The 20533-nt window shown below is 50.2% G+C and overlaps 2 protein-coding genes across 3 annotated transcripts; one reads left to right on the forward strand and one right to left on the reverse strand.

Annotated features, from left to right (window-relative positions):
• Positions 1-1700: 1700 nt before the first annotated feature.
• On the reverse strand, positions 1701-14435 carry KCTD2 (potassium channel tetramerization domain containing 2). The gene is made up of 6 exons (XM_054593001.1): positions 13991-14435; positions 12258-12366; positions 10400-10491; positions 6891-6986; positions 5104-5229; positions 1701-4333 (listed from the first exon to the last, which is right to left on the reverse strand). Exons 1-6 carry the CDS (start codon positions 14324-14326, stop codon positions 4304-4306), a joined length of 789 nt encoding a protein of 262 aa, XP_054448976.1. The 5' UTR covers positions 14327-14435; the 3' UTR covers positions 1701-4303.
• Positions 14436-14582: 147 nt separating this feature from the next.
• ATP5PD (ATP synthase peripheral stalk subunit d) lies at positions 14583-18821 on the forward strand. Of its 2 annotated transcripts, none has more exons than XM_054593043.1 (6): positions 14583-14646; positions 16226-16356; positions 16652-16748; positions 17639-17710; positions 18435-18497; positions 18620-18821. In XM_054593043.1, exons 2-6 carry the CDS (start codon positions 16235-16237, stop codon positions 18749-18751), a joined length of 486 nt encoding a protein of 161 aa, XP_054449018.1. In that variant the 5' UTR covers positions 14583-14646; positions 16226-16234; the 3' UTR covers positions 18752-18821. The 2 variants fall into 2 exon arrangements, with proteins under 2 accessions (XP_054449018.1, XP_054449019.1); XM_054593044.1 differs by having other exon boundaries at positions 14629-14680.
• The last annotated feature ends 1712 nt before the right edge of the window (positions 18822-20533 follow it).

Raw genomic sequence — 20533 nt, forward strand, 5'->3', positions numbered from 1 at the left:
AAGCTGAGAAATACAAACTATTAACCTTTTACCCATTTGGTAAGTGTTTTCCTGGAAATAATAAACAGAAAGCTGACATTAGTTAAAAATACACAAATGTCGATTCGTGAGACTTCGATTTTGAGCTGCCAAATTGACTTGGGGAAAATTAAACATGTTGGAGGTAATACCTCAAAAGCCAGCCCACAAGGGCAAAAGCTAAAATTGGTTAAATTGAATGAAATTTCCACCATAAAAATCTCATGGAGAACAACAATCTTAATGAAATTATTTTTAAGTAAAAATGAAATTTGGAAACTTGGAAACAATTTAATTGCACTGTATAGGGAATTGATCAAGGAATTAAACTCGCTGAATGGAGTAGCAGCTCACTCCACGGGAAAGCCATACTGATGGAAACGCGGGTGGTAAGACTATTAAAAACGGAGCTCCAGGCGGCCCCCCGGCCTTCCTGACCGAGCTCAGTCGGCAGCGCTCCAGTGAGCCGGTCCCAGCGCCGCCGCAGGGAGCCTCCGGCTGGGGAATCAGCTCGCGGAATTCCCGGGTTTGGGAAGCGATCCACGCCTTCTTTTGCAGATGAACTCTCCTTCTGCTTTCGAGATACAGCTCCTGCTACCTAACCATGGGATGTCACGTGGCCACAGGGCCTGAGCTGCTCCTCACAAACCAGGTGTTGTCTAACTTGCCAAGCCAATTTGAATTCATAGCCCAGGAATAGATGTGAATCTTTCAGATGCAGAACAATGACTGTAAAGTGTTTTTTTTTTTTTTTTGTAGAAAGAGGGGGAGGGAGGGAGGAAGAGAGGAATAGAAACATCAACGTGCTAGAGATACATTGATCAGTTACCTCTCGCAGGCCCCCAACGGGGACCCAGCCTGCAACCTGGGCACGTGTCCTGACTGAACAGCACTCAATCCACTGAGCCACACCAGCCCGGGCCTGCCTCCCCGTTTTAATAACCTTAACCTCCTCCCTTTGCTCCTGGGTCCTGGGAACGACTGCATCCTGTCATCACTACATCTGGGACCCCTCAGTGTCCCCAGGCCCTTTCCTTTCCCCATAACCTGTTAACTGCTGTGGTCTCCATCTCTTGTTGGGCCCTGGCTAATACAGCCTGTACCTTGCTCTCGACCTTTTTTGTACCATCGTCTCCTATGATGGGCGGGGATGGGGGGTGGAGGGAAGACTTCCTAAGGCTGTTTGAGGATCCCACACCCTGCCTGGTGCCTTAAGGGGTCGATCCTTCACTTGGTTGCTGAATTTTCACGTCTCTCACTCACCTTCTACCTTGCAGAGCAAACGGGCAACCTAGTCACTTACTCTCTTCCAGGAAGGCCTTTTTTCCCTCTTAAGAACCATCTCGTCCTCCTCTCTTTGTCGCTTTCCTCTCCAGCTCCTGGGGGGCAGCCTGCCTGCCCCCACCTTCTGTTTCCCTGCGCCCTCTGGGTCCTTCAGATTCAGAGGGAGGACAGTGGGGAGCAAGAAGGCAGCTTTGGCAGCGGGAGAAAGCAGGACCTTGTGCGAAGCCTGAAGGAAAGAGGTGAAACGCTCCTCCAGGGAGCAGCCTGAGAGTCATGAGCGGTGAGAGTGGGAACCAAGGAGCTTGTGGGATGGAAAACATACACCAAAGCTCTCGAGATTCAGAAGTCTGTGAATGTCTTTATTGACCAAAAAAAAAAAAAAAAAAAAAAGTCACCATTTCAGACTCTTCAAACACACAAACAGTAACAAAGGGCATCCACAAGTGACAGGCATGGTCCCGAACACCTGGATCCAGGGCCGCGCCGGAGGGGAGAGGTGTCCTCTTGGCTGGCCTCCCTCAGCATCGCTGTCCCTTCCGCCCTGACACCCCTGAGAATGGTTAAAACTGCGCAGGAACAAAGTCACCCTGCAGGGCACTAGCCCCCACTGCACTGGCAAAGGCGAAAAGCAGGTTCTGAGGAAAAGACAGAAGCGGGCGGTCACTCAGGAGATGCCAGGCTGCCCCTGGGCCTGCACGGCCTGCGGCCTCGGACCTGGCAGAGAACGAAGCAGGAAGACGCTTCCCGCTGGGCAGCTGGAGCCACGCGGGTCACTGGTCACGTGGCGCCCCCAGGCCGATGGCCAGACCTCTCTGAAGTTATCATCCAGACTCTGCCAGGGGAAGAAGGCTTCCGGGAAAAACACCCCCTTGGTTCATAAAGGGTTTGGGTACAAGACTTTTCCAGAAGCCACAACAGACAGATCATCTGAGATTTCTGGAGCACTGGAACAATTCAGTCACTGGGTTGCCACCAGGAGGGAAACGTGGTGAAAGCCAGCTCCCCAAGAGCTCAGAACACTTAGCAAGGGATCCGGCTGTCTTTCTACAGGCCCCACTCTGGGATCCTGAAATAAAACAACAGCGCATTCCTGAGGGGTGGGCCCCGGCGCTGGCTTGGGGAGGAGAGGCCGGTTGCCAGGCAGCCCCGGAAAGCGAGCCCCCAGGGGCTGGTCCTCCTTCCAGTACGGAGTTCCTTATTCAAATTGGCCAGAGCACCTCCCAGTCCTCTGTCCTACTCCGTCCTGTCAGAGCAGCTTTTCCTGACACACGGACATCTTTTTTTTCCCCTCCTGAAAGATGAGAGGATGATGCTTGGACCTTTTTGAAGAGGTGACTGCTTTTATTGTAGGCAACGTCTTACAGCTGTCAAAATCCTGGGCACGCGCCAGGCTTCTGAGGCGCCAAGATGCACGCCCGGGGCCGGCGTGCGGGCCGGCGCGGTGGCAGACACCCCGCACACACATTTCTATCCTACTTTACACACAGAGAAACAGGTCAGAGAGAGAGTCCTGGGCACCAGCTCAAAGGACGTTTGGCACAGTCTATATTCATTTCCAAAAATTACGACCCCAGACGAGCCAGCAGGCTGTTGAGCTGCGGAGCAGGACGACCTCGGCTCTGAAGGAACCAGGAGCGAGTGGCTTGAGGCGGCTTTTAGTGGCGAGGCATTCCCGGGGCTCCCCCTGCTCTGGACCATTTACCACACCACGGGAGTCATCGAGGGAAAACGAGGATTCTCTGGCCCCTGTGCATTCAGTGGCTGCTCTCCAAGACTCAAAGCTCAAAGAGAAGGTCTAGGTAGAAGCTCTGTGGTCACCGCCTTGCTCCCCCAGGTCAAACAAGCGTTTGGTCCTCCAGGACGTGGCACCCCACAGAAAGAAGTGGTGGTGAGGGGTGGGGCCCGGGGTGCGGGGAGCCCTCAGGCTGCCCAGCACGCGCACACACTAGTGGGGAAGGCGTGGGGTCACTGAAAAGGCTGTGGGGCGGGACCGCCATGGCTGGAAACCAAGAGAGACACAAACAAATACCACACATTCAGTCAAAGGCATTGCCTACAGACAATCACAAAAAGAACACGTTGGATACAACAACATAACACACCTAGCAACCCTCAAAGAAACAGCCGCCCCCACCCCGAGCCACCAGAAGGTCCAAAGTTCTCCACTGCAGTTTAAAGTCAGGGAAGGCAGACGGGCCCAAGGAGGGTGAAAAAGGGCTGCGCAAGCAGTTACGTCAACTATCCTGGGCTCCGGCCTGGTTCAGGGCAGGGTGCCGCCTGCCCCGACGCGCTTCCTGGGAAGGGAGTGAGGCGCCTGGAGGGCCCAGGCCGCGGGAGGCAACGAGGCAGGGCTGAGTGGGGCCGCCCAGAACACCGGGCAGGAACCCCAACCTCCACCCACAAGCGAGGACGCCCCCACCCTCCTCAAAGAGGCTTAGTTCATAGGAATGTGGGGCCCCCTGGCAACTCTGTCCTTCTTCCAAAACCTCAGTTCAGTTTGACAAATGGAAGCTAGAATCCTTGGCACCTGCTCCGTTAGTTTGGGATGTGTAGAAGGAAGGGAAAGAGTCGCAGAGCGGCCGGCTGCCAACGCCCACCGCGGCCCCTCGCGTGAAATCCCGGCCCGGCCCGGGGCCAGTCCTCCTGCACTCACCGCAGCTCCCCTGGAGCCCAGGCTGGGCCCGGCGCAGGCCTTCCTCTCCCCCCAGCTCCCCATAAGGGCTCCAACGGGGAACCCAGCCCAGATGCGGTTGTGAAGGTTTGTTGTAACACTGGCTAAGGAAACAAAGCAGGTTTCTGACAAGGAATTCTGCAGCCGGACGTGGCATCTGTCTTCATGTTCTTGTGGGTGGGGTGGGGGCTCCTTCGGTTTGACCAGAAACTGTCCACGGGGGCCAGGCTCAGCTTAGCTTGGCAGCAGCTCGGTTACTGTACAGGCGCAAGATGGCACTTCCCAGAGGCACTCTGCCAGGCTGCACTCTGGGTGTGTAGGGTTCTGGAGTTACATCCGAGATCCTCTCTCCTGAAGAATCTGGAAGTGGAAGATGGGGACAAGGGCTGAGGCTTGGACTCAGTGCAGACTGCTTTTAGGCTGAGGTGGCTAAGCAGACTGCGTAGGGCAAAGAAGGGGACCCACAGCTTCCCGCTGGACCCGGCGAGCAGCCCCACAATCTGTTACCCGGGATGCAACGTGGGACTGGAGCCTCAGCCTTCCCCGAAGCACCTGGGTCGTAAAAGACTCACTGAACACGCGGGGCCCACTGGCTGTGGGACCACTTCTCCGTGCTCAGCAGGAGCCTGATCCAGGCACACCAGGTGGCGCGCACACGCGTGCGTGCGTGCGTGCGTGTGTGTGTGTGTTTGAGGAGACCCACAAGAGGAAAAAGAGAAGAGTGTACAACATTTTCCAGTAACTTAAGAAGTCACTAAGGTAAACAAATACCTTCTCTATTGAGGCAGGAAAATAAAAAGAGAGAACAGTTTCAAATAATAAAGGCAAGCTGCTTCCCAATTCTGAGTGTCAGAATTCGGCCCTGGGAGGAATTGGGGGCAAGAAGCTTTTCTTTTTCACAGTGATCTGACAGGGCTGGGAAAGGTCTGCCCTATTTTGGGTCACGCTTCCTAACTAAAGCCCTCTCACTGCTCTGTACATCTGGATTTAAATGGCAGCAGTCAAAAGACCCGACTGAAGGGGAAACGCTAGGCTGGCTTGACAAGGGGCAGGAGGAAATCAGGCAAAGCCCGGGGAGGGGCTGGGAGCAAAGGAGTCAGAGACAAAATTCCGGTGAAGCAACTTCTTACCTTTGCCTTTTCACTTGGCTCTATGACAATGCCATTGGTAGAATTATTTAGTTCTCTGGAGACAACACAGAGGAATTCTGCCTGATCCTCATTTCCATAGTTATAGGAAGACCCAATGCTGATGAGCTGATAAAACAAGAACATGGCAAACACACAGCTGTGTTAAAACACGAAGCGCCACACTAACCAAATCCTCACCGAGTGAACTCTGCCGCTTGGCTTCCCGATGGGTGCAAGATTCTCTGGGACCGCCCAGGCCCAGGGGATTCCTGGATTACTCATCAGGGCGTCATTGGTGAGGCCTCTCCAAAGATAAAAGTATGAGTGCCACCCAGTCCCCCAGCCCCGAGCAGCTGAAACGCCCCGGGGCAGCAGCCAGGGTTAACCAGACCGCAGTCCTTCTAGCCAACACGGAGACAAAAGGGACTATTCCTCTGAATTAAAATGGACACTTCTTTCAGCCAAAACACCTACGCGGAGCTGGCTGATCTGTAAACAGAAGGCCTAGACAGGAGACTGGCGCTCGGAAGGCTCTGGAAAGCAGCAGGAGGATTATGAGCAACTACCAGAAGCCTTATGCCGCTGGAGTTCTAACATTTTTGGAAAACTGATTCCAGGCTTTAATTCTAAATAGAAAATACATGTGCAGAAGGAGAGGCTGCGCCCAAGGGCCAGGCCACCCCGGCGAGCCCACGGGGCCCCAGGTCGGGGCCCGAGCAGCTGGCTGTGCGGCCGGGCTGCGGACACCGCAGCCACCGCAGCCGCTCTGTGCCTTCACTTCCTCACCCCCGTGACTCCGTCACAGGGGCCCCGTTTGTTTTCCGATGTGATGTTAATGAGAAAAATAAGATAAAAATTTTTCATTGGTTTCACAAAGAATACTTTAAAAAAGTTTTTAAACATCATTTGCTTAATACTTTAGTCAGGTAAAACTCCTGCAACCTTCGCAGCCGCACCCAGTGAGGACCAGGAGGACGCCCACGGGCAGGGCGGGCCTACGGTGGGAGGGGTGTGAGGGACGCCTGGGCTGGCTCTGAAGACAGAGACACAAAAAGGAGCTTTTGAGAAGGAAAGTTTACGGTGACAGGTCGACCAACCTCTTAAACGCTACAAAAAGCAGGCATGACCCATACAAATTGTAACGGCTCGTTTCATCCAGCCCGGCCCTGCTGGGTTTGGAAGGCAGCGGATGAACTGAACAATCCTGCCACCTGATGGAGGAGAGAGTAAAACCCTGCCTCTCCCGGATACCCGCTCACAGGCTCACAGGCACAAAGCTAACACACGAGGCTGCAGCCCGGGCGCCGACCCCGCTCTGCGTTCATTCCCTTCCCATCACCCCTCGCTCACACTCACAGAGCTTTCTCCCCGGCTGGATGACACACTATTCAGGATGATAAAGCTCCCAGCCTGGGGTCAGGAAAGGTGCACCCCAGTTTTCTTTAGTTAATTATTCCAGAATGTGTCAACAAGCACTTCTGATAAAGATTCTCCTGGGGGAGAGAAACAGCAGACAGAGAGGCACTTCAAGCCCAAACCAGCTGGCGGGCGGGCTCCCTCTGGACACAATCAGGTTGAAACTCTGGAAATGAAGCTGGGAGATCTGATATTATTTTCAGTCCTCCCAACTCACCGGGCACTACAGAGCAAATAACGTATACCAAGAGGCTCTCTTCCCGTGTTTCGGAACAGGATCGCGGGGGTCCTACCGACCTCCAAGGAGGGTGACGTTTGAAGAGCGCGGACGCCCGGGCTCAGACCCCGGGGCTGCCATCCCTGGAACGTACCTGCTCGAACCTCCAGCCGTCAGACATGGTGGAGACCATCTGCGTGAGCTCCTCCTCTTGGCACTGCAGCACTCGGTACACGTGCTTCACGGGCCCCTGCGACAGCCACAGACAGACTTGAGGGGGGAGCCCCAGGACGCCCGGCGGGCAGCAGCCTCCGTGAGGCGGCGCCGTCGACCCCGAAAGCAGCTGCGTGGAATCCCGTTTCTAGCAGCCACCCGCTATCCCCCTTCACAAGCACTGCTGTGGTTTTTCAATAGAAACTTATCCAAGGAAAGAAAGAGTCCAAGGATATAACTTAGTGGGGAAAGTAATTCTGAAGCGCAGAGAAATGAAATTACACTTAGATTTCGTCTATGTTCCTAAATAGAAAATAGTGTGAAATTACTTTGGACGAGAAAGTCACATTTTCTTAAGTTGCTCATGTCTGACATGCATGCTGAAAATGTAGATTATATTTTGGTTTATTGAGGCTGACACCTTATTATGGGGATAATACATTAAACAGAAATCCCATCACACACGGGTGTTTAAGCCATGTTTGCCCCCTGCCGATACTCCCTGAAAGCGGCCCAGCGGTTAACGGTCACGTGCCTGCCGCAGGCTTGTAGTGTAGCAACAGACATACATTTGGTGTTTGTCCCTGGCTCCTGGCACAGAGGATCTAAAACCCTTAAACTCTCCTGGGTGACACATGTCTTTTGTACGCTACTGACTGATCACCAGAGAGAGACCAGAGAGACCAAGCGTGATGAGAGGGAACTTTCAGTCCCGTCTCCTGACTTGCAGTGGGGAGACGGGCTGGGGATTGTTTTCAATATCCAATGACCAATGGCTTGGTCAATCATGCCTACGTAACAAAACATTCCTAAAACCTCTAAATTAAGTTCAGGGAGCTTCCCTGTTGGTGCACACATCCATGCGCTGGTGGGCAGCGCACCCTGGCCGCTCGGGGCCAGGCTCCAGGCCTGGCGCTCCAGAACCTGGCCCCATGTCTCTCTTCACCTGGCTGTTCATGTGTATCCTTCTAATAAAATGTAATAGCAAGGAGAGCACCCTCCTGAGGTCTATGAGGCATCCTAGCAAATGTCCAAACCTGGGGCGCATGTGAGAGGCAACGATGGATGTTTCCCTCTCTTTCTCCCTCCCTTCCTCTCTCTCTAAAAATAAATAAATACAATCTTTAAAAAAAATGTTTTTCTTTCATATAAAATATAGGACAAGTATATTTTTAAAGATTTTATTTAATTTTAGTTATTTATTTTTAGAGAGAGAGGAAGGGGAGGAGACAGAAAGGGAGAGAAGCAGTTGCCTTTTGCACACCCCCAACCAGTTACCTGGCTCACAGCCCAGGCCTGTGCCCTGACTGGGAATTGAACTGGTGACCCTTTGGTTCACTGGCCAGTGCTCGATCCACTGAGCCACACCCGCCAGCACTAACGACACACTTTTGAAACAACCAGGTGTCCTGTATTACAAAGGTCAGAGCATCACAAAAGATCTATGATATTGGCCACAAATGCCAAAGTCCCAGGTATTTAAGACGTCTGTATTGTGTTTTCAATTTTTCTCTTCCAAAGTAAACGACTGGTGTTCTCAGATATACCAAGATTAATCGTTAAGCAAAAAATATTGGGGACAGTGAGTAGCAGAATGGAGGCAGCCATGGAAAGAGGTGGGAAGTCACTAAGGAAAGGCGGGGCAGGCCTGGCGCTTTGGGCTTCATCTAAGTATCTGCCACACGGGTCTGCTTTAAACACAGACAAGTTAAAGGAGACAGCGTGTCTGAAGGGACAGCCACACACAGCCAGCTCCACCTGAGAGCTGTGTGTGACGAAAGCAGAAGAGGGTGTCTTGGAACAATGTCAAATCCTTGCTTCCTGAGTTTCAGAGATGCAAAGATCAATTAACATCAAAAAGGTCGGAACATTCCTAGAATAAAAAAGCTTCCAACTGGGTATAAATCCCCAAGCCTTCAGAATTTAGAACTAATTAACTTAATTGCTGTCATCAAATAGAAATCCTACAATGCCCTCAAGGAACTAGCCAAATGGCAAAGAACTAGAATGTTCAGGTATATGATTTGAATGGTTTCCCAATACATAATTCATGCCACCATCAAAATTTACAGTAAGCAAAAGTGTTTGGAATATGGAAAATTGAGGGTAAGACCAGATTTTCAGAAATGTCTAAGCTCTTAATTCTCTACAACAGGGAAAGGTGGTGTGTAAATATAAGAGAAGATGACAAAAAGCTTGGCGACACTAGCTCCTATTACACCGGTAATCTGCAAACCAACTAGAGAGTAATCTGTGAACATTAAAGGAGCCTTTCTGCCCTCGGCCAGATGAAAGAGAATGAAATGAGTAAGCCCTTCTTTCCACCCCGGCAAATGACTGGACAAAAGGCAGCGAGGCTCAGGCTCTTTCTTTACCGTAGGTGTGGGCCATTCAACCAGATAATCCATTCAGAGCCTGACAACTCTGATATGCGAAGTCTAACACAGAAGAAGCAAGGAACTACTTTTTATTTGAAAAAGAAATGGACCGCCTTTTCCAAAATCACAGGAAAATGCAACAGGTTAGCTCTCAAGAAAGTCTCCACCCCTGGAATCTGCTGGGTAAGAGGCACGCCAGCTGCAGGACGGGCCACACTGCAGAGGACGGAGGGGCCACACTGCAGGACGGGCGGGCGGAGTGGATTCTGACCCCGCCCTGTTACTGCGGTTATGCTCAACAGAGAGCCGACCTCTGTGAAAGGGAGCCTTTGTTTTTCCTGCTAGACTTTGAGCTTCTTGAAGGCACAGAATTTCTAGTAGTCACAGATCCCAAGGGCCTAGTAGAAGCTATTGTGGCCAATTAAGACGCCTAATGGATGGGTGATGGAAGGCAAAATAAGCTAAGTATGCCCTCTTGTCTTCCCTTCTCAAACTAGGTGGCAAATTGTGTGTTTCATTTCTGTTACCATATCTAGTGAGTTAGTATCAAAATCTAGACTTCATAATAAAAAGAGAAGCTGGTATTAAGTTCTCAGAAGCGCAATTACAAGCAGCTTCTGAAGTCTATGCCATGAGACCTGTTTCAAGTGGCTGCCTGGGGCCAGATGTGATGTGCTCATACCCTAAAGGCTGGTCCTAATAAAGAGTAGCCAACAGGTGCAAGCAAGACCTTGCCTGGTCTCTGTGTGGCAGGAGACAGACGGTCTGTCCCAGAGGACAGGTTTGGGACCTAAGTGCTGTGGGCTCCTCCCACCGCCATTTGGCGAACAGCCACAACCTCCCCATTCTTCTAAAGGGACATGAGGCTGTTTGGTTTTCTTTGTTGTTTCTTCTTTTCTACTTTTTGTTCTGAGCTAGTCTGGTGGAGTTCGGGCTGTCTGCCGGCAGAGGGACAGTGTTTCCTCACTGACCTCTGGCCCTGGGGCCAGGCCATCCGTTCCTAACCACACCAGCCACGCGGACAGAGCGCCACTTGAGACAGTTTCCCCCATAAAAGTTCAAAACCCATTACTTGTGAGGTTCTGTTCTCATTGTCCCGTATCCTTTCCTTAACCAGCCGCACCAGAGACGCGATGTTGTAAAACTCCGCCTCCTCGAGCACACCTAGAACAAGGACCAAACTGCAGTTAGAAACGCACGCGAACACCCCAGAGGGCAGTGAGGGAGGCTGCCGTTGGCACGCTTGCCAAGAACAGCGTTTTTCAAACGCCAGTCTACTCGCTCTCCCTCAGTCTGGGAAGTGTTTCTTGGCTGCTTACGGTGTACCCATCGCCTCTGCTTCAACGTGAGTCAGAGAAAGGCCCGCCCTGTTTACTCCACTGCGCCCTTGGTTTCCTGCCTGGCATCTTCCCTGACTCCCCCTCTACCTGCTCATTAGCTGCAGGACACCTTCCCGTGTGTCACCGAGTTCCTGGAACTACTCCCACTGGACAGCTCCCGAGCTCGCAATTTGTCCTAAAAATGACTGGGGGTGGGCTGTGTATATAAATATACGTGGACCAAATTTAACAGAACGCTTATTATTTGAACAATGTAAAAGGCAATCATGGAAAGAATCCCATGCTAAATAAAACCAAAGGCCTCGGACAGGACAACCGAGTGGGATGTGTGAGCCTGTCCCAGGAAAAAATCTTACTATAAAGGCCATTGTTGGAACAGTTGACATAATTGGAAAATAAACTGTAAAAAGTATGAATGTTAAATTTCCTCAGTTTGATAACTGTACTGTGGTTATGTAAGAAAATATACTTGTTCTTGGGAAATACACATTGAAGTATCAAGGGGTGAAGTCTGGAATCTATTCTCAAATAGTTCAGGAATAAAACTGTGGCGGGGTGGAGGGAGGGGAGGCAGGAGGAGGAGGAGAGAATGAATGAATGACAATGCAAATATGACAAAAAATGTTAAAAATTGGTGAACATGGGTAAAGGGAGTTCTTTGTATTATTCTTGCCCTTTCCTTTCAAAATAAAAGTTTTTAAAAACGCATTAGAAAAGATGCTTAAGATTCCTCTTTTCAAGAAGCAAGATTACCCATGAGTCGGCAACTGTTGAAGCCGGATGGTGGGTACATGGACTTTACTGTGCTATATGCCCAGTGCTTTTGTATGCATTTAAAAATTATTTTTTTAAAGAGGGCATTAAAAAAAGAGAGCGAGCAAGTCCTCTTCCTACTGGTTGAAACAGGCGTTGTGCAGCCATTTAACCGACGAGCACAGCCATTACAGCGCTCTTCTCGGAGCTAACGCTCCCCGGTCAGGTGCCTCGGATTTAGGGACAGGCCCCGATTTTCAACTGAATGCCTTCAATGAGACCAAGTCAAGACTTTTACAAAGATATGTAGACCTGCTTACAGTCCAAATGCCCTAAAAACCAAAGACGACGCACCTGACAAGGACCGGAGAAGGAACTGGGTCAGCTGAAAAAATTTACAAGGAGGCCCGAGAGCAGCCGTAAAAGAAACGAGGCCAAGCCTTTATAATTTTTTACAGCTGCAAACCCAAATTAAATTTGGAAATATAAATGACTAGCTGTCAGGATGTGCTGCTCCAGGCTATGGACGTTCACTGCTGGCACACAAGCGAACATGAGAAGGGAGCCCGACGATTCTGCAGTGCAGAATGAAACTCAGCCGTCAGCGAAGCTGCGCAACCTGTCTGCCACCTCCAGAAGGCGGATGCTCGGGACCTGACGGGCTCCCTTCAAAGGGCCTCCCTCAGACGCCACTAGGCAGGTGGAGGCCCTCTGCTCACTCTCACGGGCCTTCACTGACACCTGCACAAAAGCTCGGTGAAAGGCTCGCGTGAAAGTCAAAGCTGCGAAAAAGTCGACCTGAACTTTGAAAACGCCTGGTTCAGACGCGGTCCTTACCTTCTTCTGCCAACTCCTTCGTGATGATGAGCTTCCCGTGGCGGAGGTAGTTTAGGATAGGACCAAAGTAGGTGGGGTCCCTGTCAATCAGATAGGCTCCCGTCTCGTCCTGCCAACCAAACACAAGGGTGTCATCACCACCGAGCTTTCAGACCAAGTCAGGACAGGGTTTCAACCTCTGTCTCAATCTGTCAGTGGGAGGGCAAGTTTTGCTACATGTTTGCTTATCACAGGATACTAGCAAGAAAGTTAGCTTTATGATCTTGTACTTCAAGATCACGCCCGGTAGGGTATTGTGGATGCACAGTCATATCATCTATTCTAGGCATTTACTTGAACTTCTAAAATATTTAACTGGAGACAATTACCAACATTCTTCTGTAGGATATTTGTTATAAAGAAAGGGAGGAAGAAAACACTTCCCTCCTTTGATTTAAATCTTTGCTTGAGATGGACATTCTGAATTCTCTGTTGCCCCCAAATCACATTCCTGATTCTAAGAAAACCTGTTTAACTGGCAACGCTCCTGAGCTCAAGGCCAACATCAGTGGAAGTCTGCACTGCCAGCTGTACCTCACACAGCCCAGCTCCGTGCCAAGAGGAAGCCTGGCACTGACAGGACTTGGCTCCGAGCAGCTTTAAGCCTACTCATCTTTACAGTAAGAGAAACAAGAATAAACTGGCTTCTACTGCAATCAGGCAGATAGGGAAGATGAAAAAATTCCTCTCTAAGCAAAGGTTTTAGAATCTTTTTGCTTTAAAGTTGGGGCAGGACAGGTTTCCATCAATCTGAAATTTGTTAGAGGAAAGGTAAGAGATGAATGAATGAAATCAACCAATTTTACCCAACCCCAAGACTGTTCCAAGGTAGCAGGCTGAATGCTACATGGGAGATAGGTGGTGTAATCCTATACACTGGGGACTAAAAGACGAAGGTCAATTCCTATACACTGGGGACTAAAAGACGAAGGTGTAAAGTTAAAAAAATTCCAACAACAGTTCAAACTGGAAATGGGTTATGTATCTTGGGTCCTCTCACCAATTTGGTTAACAGCCACGCATCTTGCCCAACAGCATTCTCGTTTTCATTTTTCCTGGGTCTTAACCAGAGGTGTTAGGTTTGCACTGGAAACGGTAACCTCTTTCCGAGGAGTGCATCTGATCTCAAACATGGACCCAAAAGAGCGGCTGTTCTTAGATACGAGCTCTGGGACCAGCACCACAGGAAAGAAGTGTGGTACCACGAGAAACACTTCCTGCGGCAGTCGAAGCCATCCTCTAACCCAGGCTTTCACCCAACTTGGCAGAGGGTCCTAGAGTTAGTCTGAGAAAGCTACAAAGATGCCTTAGCTCACCCTGACCCAGTTCTGGATGTATCTGGCACATGCAGTGATGGGCTGACGAGGAGCCAGGGAGAAACTCATGCAGACCTGAGGGGCTGGGATGAGGTGTAGAGATGAGTACGGGGAAAGGGTGCGGAGTGGGATCTCGTGGGTGCTGGTGGTGAGTTTGGGGAACGAGTCGCTGAGAACCAAACGAAGGGTGGGGTCAGAGAGAAACCCTGGGAGCGCCTGAGGATGGGCGAGAATAGCTGCCTGGCTGAGGAAGGATCGGGGAGGGGGGTCCCGGCTCTAGGAGCACGCCTGTGACGAGCGTGTCGCAGGAATCTGGGGACGCGCCTAGAAGGAACGAGGGGGTCCAAAGGCCTGGGCGCGCCCGAGGGCGGGGCGCACCTTGTCCGAGTCCAGCTCCGGGTCTTCCTGACAGCAGAGGCGGCAGAGAAAAGACTTGGGCTCCCGGCCTAGGGTCTGCCTGGTGGTCACGAAGTAGGTGCCGCCCACGTTCAGCCGAACCCAGCGGGCTGCGCCGGCGCCCCCTGCCCGCTCGGGCGGTCCGGGACCCGGCTCGAGCGGCTGCGCGGCGGTGGGCTGGCGGCTGTGCCCGCGGGACGTGGGGCCAGCAGGGCGAGGGCTCGGAGGTCCGCGGCCCGAGCCGCTCCCGTCGCCCAGCCCGCTCCCACCACCCCCTCCCAGCCCGGCCATCGCCGGGTCCAATTGCAGCTCCGCCATCTTGGGCCGCCGCCGCCGCCACTGCCCGCGCGCCGCCGGGCCGGCCCATCTCTCGGCAGGGAGAGCCGGGCCGGCCCATCGGCGGGGGTGGGGCCGGCAGAGGGATGGGAGCACCCCCAACCAGCACCCGGGGACCCGCACGGTGGAGGCGCTGGGCCCGCCCTGTAGGCGGGACTTCCTAAACAGAGCTTTGCCTCTATTGGCTGACCTGTGGAACAAGGCCTGCCCCTTTGGGTTTGGGGTTGGCTGGGAGAAGACTTTCCGGTGACCCACTTCCGTTACTTGCGGCTGTAGACTGTGGGGCGCCGGGGTCGGTGAAGGTGAGTAGGGTTTGGGACGTCGGGTCGGACCCAGGTCGGTTCCTTTGCTTTTTCGCCTCAAAACTTTTCGTGGCCCCTTGTCGCAACCCTGCTAAGGAGGTCGGGCCTGCCGTTGCCCCGCTGGCAGAGGGCCCCGACTGTATTTTCTGCCCCTTTGCTCCGCTCTCCCTTTTTCCCTCCCCCGCGCGAGAGGTCGAAGGGGCCGAGCTGTGACCAGATCGCCTCTAACTTAGGCGCTTCCACAAACCTGGTCTCGTCCACTCGGCCCCCGGAGCGACCGACTGCAGCAGTCCAGTTTGGGGGCTGGAGAAACGTTACCTGAAGTTAGTTATATGACTCGATATACCTTCCCCTCCCTCCTCAGGGTCCCAGCTTTCGAGCGTGTGGGCCGTTCGGAGCTTCTCAAGTGCAGGCTTCCTGTAATCCTTCAACAAATGGTCATTGAGCACCTCCCGTGTGCATAAGCAGTTCTAGGCGCTGGGGGTTCCGCAGTAAATAAAACACACCAATCCCTTCATTTATGAAGCCTACCTGCTACTGGGGCTTGGAACAGTGTCTGTTAGGAAGCTTATTCCTCTGGCATCTTTAAGTCACCTGCCTCTCGCCTCCATGCCAGGAAACATAAGCTATCCTGGGAGGAAAGGAAAGGAAGCGGCAGGTGTCGGACGATTTCTAAGGTCCTGGGGAAGATTTACTACCACCTCCCTTGTGATCCACCCCATGGCCTGTAAAGACCTTTGACATTTCAGTCTTTCTCCTAATGTCTGATTATTTAGTTTGACTATTTTACTTTATTCTGTTTTGGATTTTTTTAAAAGGGCTGTAATCATTTCCCATCTTTTCTCACGTTCATATGTATATCGAATATCTCTTTTAAAGGGGTTGCTAATACTTAGGGTATGTGCTGGTGCTGCAGGGGATAAATCAGACATGAATAGGAAATACAGGTGTATTACGAATCCAACAGAAGGGGAATACAGAGCCCCTTAAGTTTGTCTAAGACTGTAGAGCAAATTGACGTGCACAGTTTCATGTGATACTTTCAACAGCTTTCTCAGGTAGGCAGGGCTGATGTTATTGTCGTATTTCAGGTGAGGACATTTTGGTCTAGAGTCTGCTCTGTTCAAACCTTGTGGGAACTTGGGGGTGTGTCTGTTCTCTGCACTGGAAAGTCAGTGAATAAAACACAATCTGAGTGGAAATGCATTTGAATTAAATTATTAACTGTAACGCAATGCATATGTAAAGTAAACGTATTGCTTTGGCAAAGTTTCCAAAGGTACATGGAGAACAAACACCAGGGAACTGGGCTTTTAAGGACGAGTTAGGAGCCACGGAATAGAGGGAGGGACATTTAGGGGGAAAGGGTGTATTTATGTGCCAGGTCGTCCACCTTGAATTTGAAAAGCTAAACTGTCCTCCTTTGCTGAGTTAGTAATCCTAATTTCTTTAGTTCATATACCCACCGCGCCCTCAGGGGATGCTGACGGGTCTCCTAAAGCACTTCATGGGAATGAGGTGACCTTGACGGGATTCTCCCCAAGAGCCCTGCTTTGATCTAAGCTATTTTGTTTTCTAGGATCTCAAGATGGCCGGGCGGAAACTTGCTCTGAAAGCCATTGACTGGGTAGCTTTTGGGGAGATAATACCCCGAAACCAGAAGGCCATTGCTAACACCCTGAAATCCTGGAATGAGACCCTCACCTCCAGGTCAGTACCCTTCTGAGAGGGAGCCTCTTCACTTGCCACTGTAATGTGGAAACAAAACAGTGATTTGCAGTTACAAATGACTGCGACTTTCTGATGCTTTTTTGACAGAAAGTAGGACGAAATCCGTGTATTTACCAAGTAAAAGTAATTTTTGTTTTTGCATTTCTGTGCTCTTCCTCCTAGAGGAAAGTGTGATGATAGGTCCAGGCTATAGGAATAATGAACGGGGAAATTATTGTGTGAATTTTGTGTTGCTCATAGAACAATCTTAATTTTTGCTTTTCCATGTGAGCAGGTTGGCTGCCCTTCCTGAGAACCCACCTGCTATTGACTGGGCGTACTACAAGGCCAATATAGCAAAGGCCGGCTTGGTAGATGACTTTGAGAAGAAGGTGAGACTTCAGGCAGGAAGGTGTCAACTAAAGCACTGGTCTGGCGACGCGGCTTGTGGCCGGGAGGGGAGGATGATACATAATTCCATGTGCAGGCTGACAGCAAGGAAGGAAGGGTGGTGTTAAACACTCAGATCCCAAAGGAAGCCCAGGAGAGGTAGACGACGTAGCCAAAGGTCTTACGCTAGTTGATTTGAAGGTGAATACATGCAAAGAATTCAGAGTCCGTTCATTCAGCAGGTTCTTATCCAAAGAAACAATACAGTATGGCCTTGGGCAGGGGGCTAGAGGGTTGTCACGTTAAATGTTCCCATTCTTCTCACCCTTTGGGAAAAACTGACATCTTTTTCTACTCTTTCACAGTTTTCTCCTTTCTCTGCGCTGCCTTCTTTACTGTCTCCTGTAGCTGTAATTTCTTGTCAACCTATCAAGGGTCTGCTGTGCCAGGCACGGCTGCTGAGTGCTGGGCTCTAACCCGAAGCAGTCGTTTAAGGAGGCCATCTCTATCTCCATTATGCGAGCATTACTTCCACCATGTCCACAGGGGTTCACTTAAAAGAAATCATAATTTCTTTAAAACTACAAATCTCTAGGAGGCCGTTTTTTGAGGTCAGCCAGTCCAACGGTCCTTTTCAGATGAGGAAACTGAAGCTCATTGTAATAAAGAATTGTCTGAGGTCTCCAGTTAGTTAGGAACAGGGCCGAGAAGCACCTTGAGCTCTCTTCCCCAGTCTTAGTAATTTTTTCCACTACAACACCCTACATTCATACTGGTATCCCCTTGGAGTGGAGAATGTGTTGTTATGTTGTCTATAAGGGTTAGCAGCCTTGAGCCCTTTCTTTGGGCGCCTGGGGATGTTCGCGACAACTCACTGTGCCTGTGTTTGTAGTTTAATGCCCTGAAGGTTCCTGTGCCCGAGGATAAATACAGCGCCCTGGTGGACGCTGAAGAAAAAGAAGATGTAAGTAGTTGAGGCTCTTACTTATTTTAAAATCATCTTTAATTCCTAATGGCTCTGTATTTCTTTGTCACTAGGTTGGGGTAGAGTGAACTAAAAGGAGAGAAAATAAAACGAGAAAATGCAACCTCAGTAGTTGCCTGGGAATTGGAGAGAGGGGGCTATTCAATTTGTTCTCTCTCTTGGTCGTGGCTGATTTCACAGGCAGATACATATATCAAAACTGACCAAGTAGTGTTCTTTAAACATGTACATTTTATTGTACATCAGTTATGCCTCAGCAAAGCTGTTACAAACAATGAAGGAGTTGGAGTTGGGTGGGAAAATTATCTAAGGTAATATTCAAATACCAAACAATGTGCTTGAAAATACTGAAGGCCAAATGTTGGAGCTCAGGGGGCATGACCAAAGAGCAGCCTGGCTGGGTGGTCAAGCGGCTTGTCCTGACCGTTTGGTAACCAGGCCCCATGAAACACAGCCATTGTGCAGGCTGCCTAGACGAGTAACTTGCTGAGGGACCCTGGTCCTGCCATCCTAAGCTGGTTCTCCCGTGTGGGCCTCCTTGTGCATTTTGCAAAGGTTATATAGTTGGCCTCCCAAAGCGAGCTTCCCCCAGTAGTCACGGGAGCAGGGGTGGTCTGCCGCTGGGACTTCGCAGACCTTGGGAGTCTCAGGGTTAGGACAGTTCAACTCAGTTTCAAAACAGAATTTCTCCCTTCTTTTAAAGGTGAAAAGTTGTGCTGAGTTTTTGTCTCTCTCAAAGGCCAGGATTGAGCAATATGAGAAAGAGGTAAGGATGAGCTTTGGCCTTGTGGTATGTTTCCTCTCCCACTTAGGGGCGGTGACCTGTCATGGAATCTTTTTTGCATCTTCGCAGCCTTGTTTACCTTAACATGTTTGCCTTCCTTCCAGCTAGAGAAGATGAGGAACATAATTCCATTTGACCAGATGACCATTGAGGATTTGAATGAAGTCTTCCCAGAAACCAAATTAGACAAAAAGAAGTATCCCTACTGGCCTCACAAGCCAATTGAGAATTTATAAACTTCAGTCTGGGAGAAGGCTCTGTCTTCTATATTATAAACTCTGGACATTAAACATAATTATGTGATGCCCTGTGTGTGTGCTCCTTTGCAGTTGAGATGGTTACAACTCGGAGGCGACCCCACTGGAAGTGGGCTTTTTGTTCAAATGGAAGGGTGAGCCTAGAGGTGTGTGCTGGTCCAGGTATCTGGTGATCAGGATCTGCTTCTAATCCCCGAAGATAAAAATGATCTAGAGGATTCCAGAAGATTCTTTGCTGTGTGTCAGCACTATATCTCAGTCATATTTATGTTCCCCAGGACTTAGCACTGTGCTTGGAATTTAGAAGAGTCTTAATATGAGTACATTATGAATGAAAGAAAAGACCTGTGAACCTTCAGGGGTTCACATCTAGGGAGGAGATTATTGCCCTTAAACCCTGAATAATAGGGCCAACTAGCATATTAGTAATTGATGGTGATCATGACTTGCAGAGCACATACCAAGTTCCAGGAATTGTTCTAATCACTTTAGATAAATGTGTACCTCACAACAACCCTATGAGGTAGGTAGTGTATCAGCCACGCCATTAAAGAGGTCCTTTGAAGGTGACAAAATTGTCAATGGTATGTTTGCAACTCTACCCAGGGGCCTTCTCTAATATTTCCCATCACCCTCTTTATTTTGAATCATCTGTTTATTAACCTGTTTACTGTCCTGTCAATAGAATATAAGCTCCCTGGAGGCAGCCTGGGGAATAGCTTTAGGTAGAATTGAAGGCTGAAACCAGAAATGCAGCGTTGTCTGGAGTAGTGCAGCCGAGGCCCAGGGGGCTGCAGTTATGTAGCAGGGCCTGGGAGCTTAAAAGTGGCATCCAGGAGACAGCGACCGGTTTGGAGTAGAGAGGAGGATTCCGGGTGACCCTGGAGAAGGGAGACGATAATTCTGTACTTACAATTTTTTGTTTTGTTTGTTGTACAAAAGTACAAAAAACAGTGGTTTTGAAACTTTTGAATCAAGGACTTACAAACAATTCAATTTTTCCCTCAATAAATACAACTACCCCCAAAGTGCACATAATGTGAGATAGTCAACTTCTAAAGCCCAGCCATAGCTCCTCAGGAGCTATTGGCTTCAAGATTTAATTTACTAAGGGAATACACAGGAAAGTGCAGAAATCATAAATGCACATCTCTCCAATAGTCCCTTCCTGAAGGGTACTGGGATCGGGCCCGGCCAGGCAGCTCTGGTGGCTAGTGCACTGTCCCAGTACGCTGGTTCGATCTCTAGCCAGGGCTCAGGAGAATCAACCAATAAATGCATCAGTAAAGAGAAACGGCAAACCGATGCCGCTCTCTCTCTAATACTCAGTTTAAAAATTAAACACGACTGGGATTGCACAATTTGAGTGTGCCATCTTCCTGTGATCGGCGATTATTAATCCTACTGTCCAATGAGTGCACGCATGCTTCCTTGTACACAGTCTGCACAGAGCTGTGGGCGCCATCGCAATGGGAAGGGCTCACAGCGGGATGGAAGGCATGGAGTTGGGCCGCATTCCCATCTCACCTGCCCTGTCTCCAGTGGGTGGCTTAGGGAGAATGGAGGGGCCAGAGGCTGCAGTTTTAGCTGCTTTTCACTTTACAGTGATTGCCTCACAGAACACACTCGTTTCACGAGATGAGTGGATACCGACTCAAAGTGGCAAGAAGTAGGGTCCCATTGGCCCTCGTTGGTTTACCTTTCAAAGTGTAGTTTGGCATGACCAAAAAGAAAAAGCAAAATGATTGAGGCGCTATTAAA

This window comes from Pteronotus mesoamericanus, unplaced genomic scaffold (assembly GCF_021234165.1).
Source record: "Pteronotus mesoamericanus isolate MK-2021 breed Mesoamerican mustached bat unplaced genomic scaffold, CSHL_Meso_final scaffold_408, whole genome shotgun sequence".
NCBI lineage: Eukaryota > Metazoa > Chordata > Mammalia > Chiroptera > Mormoopidae > Pteronotus > Pteronotus mesoamericanus.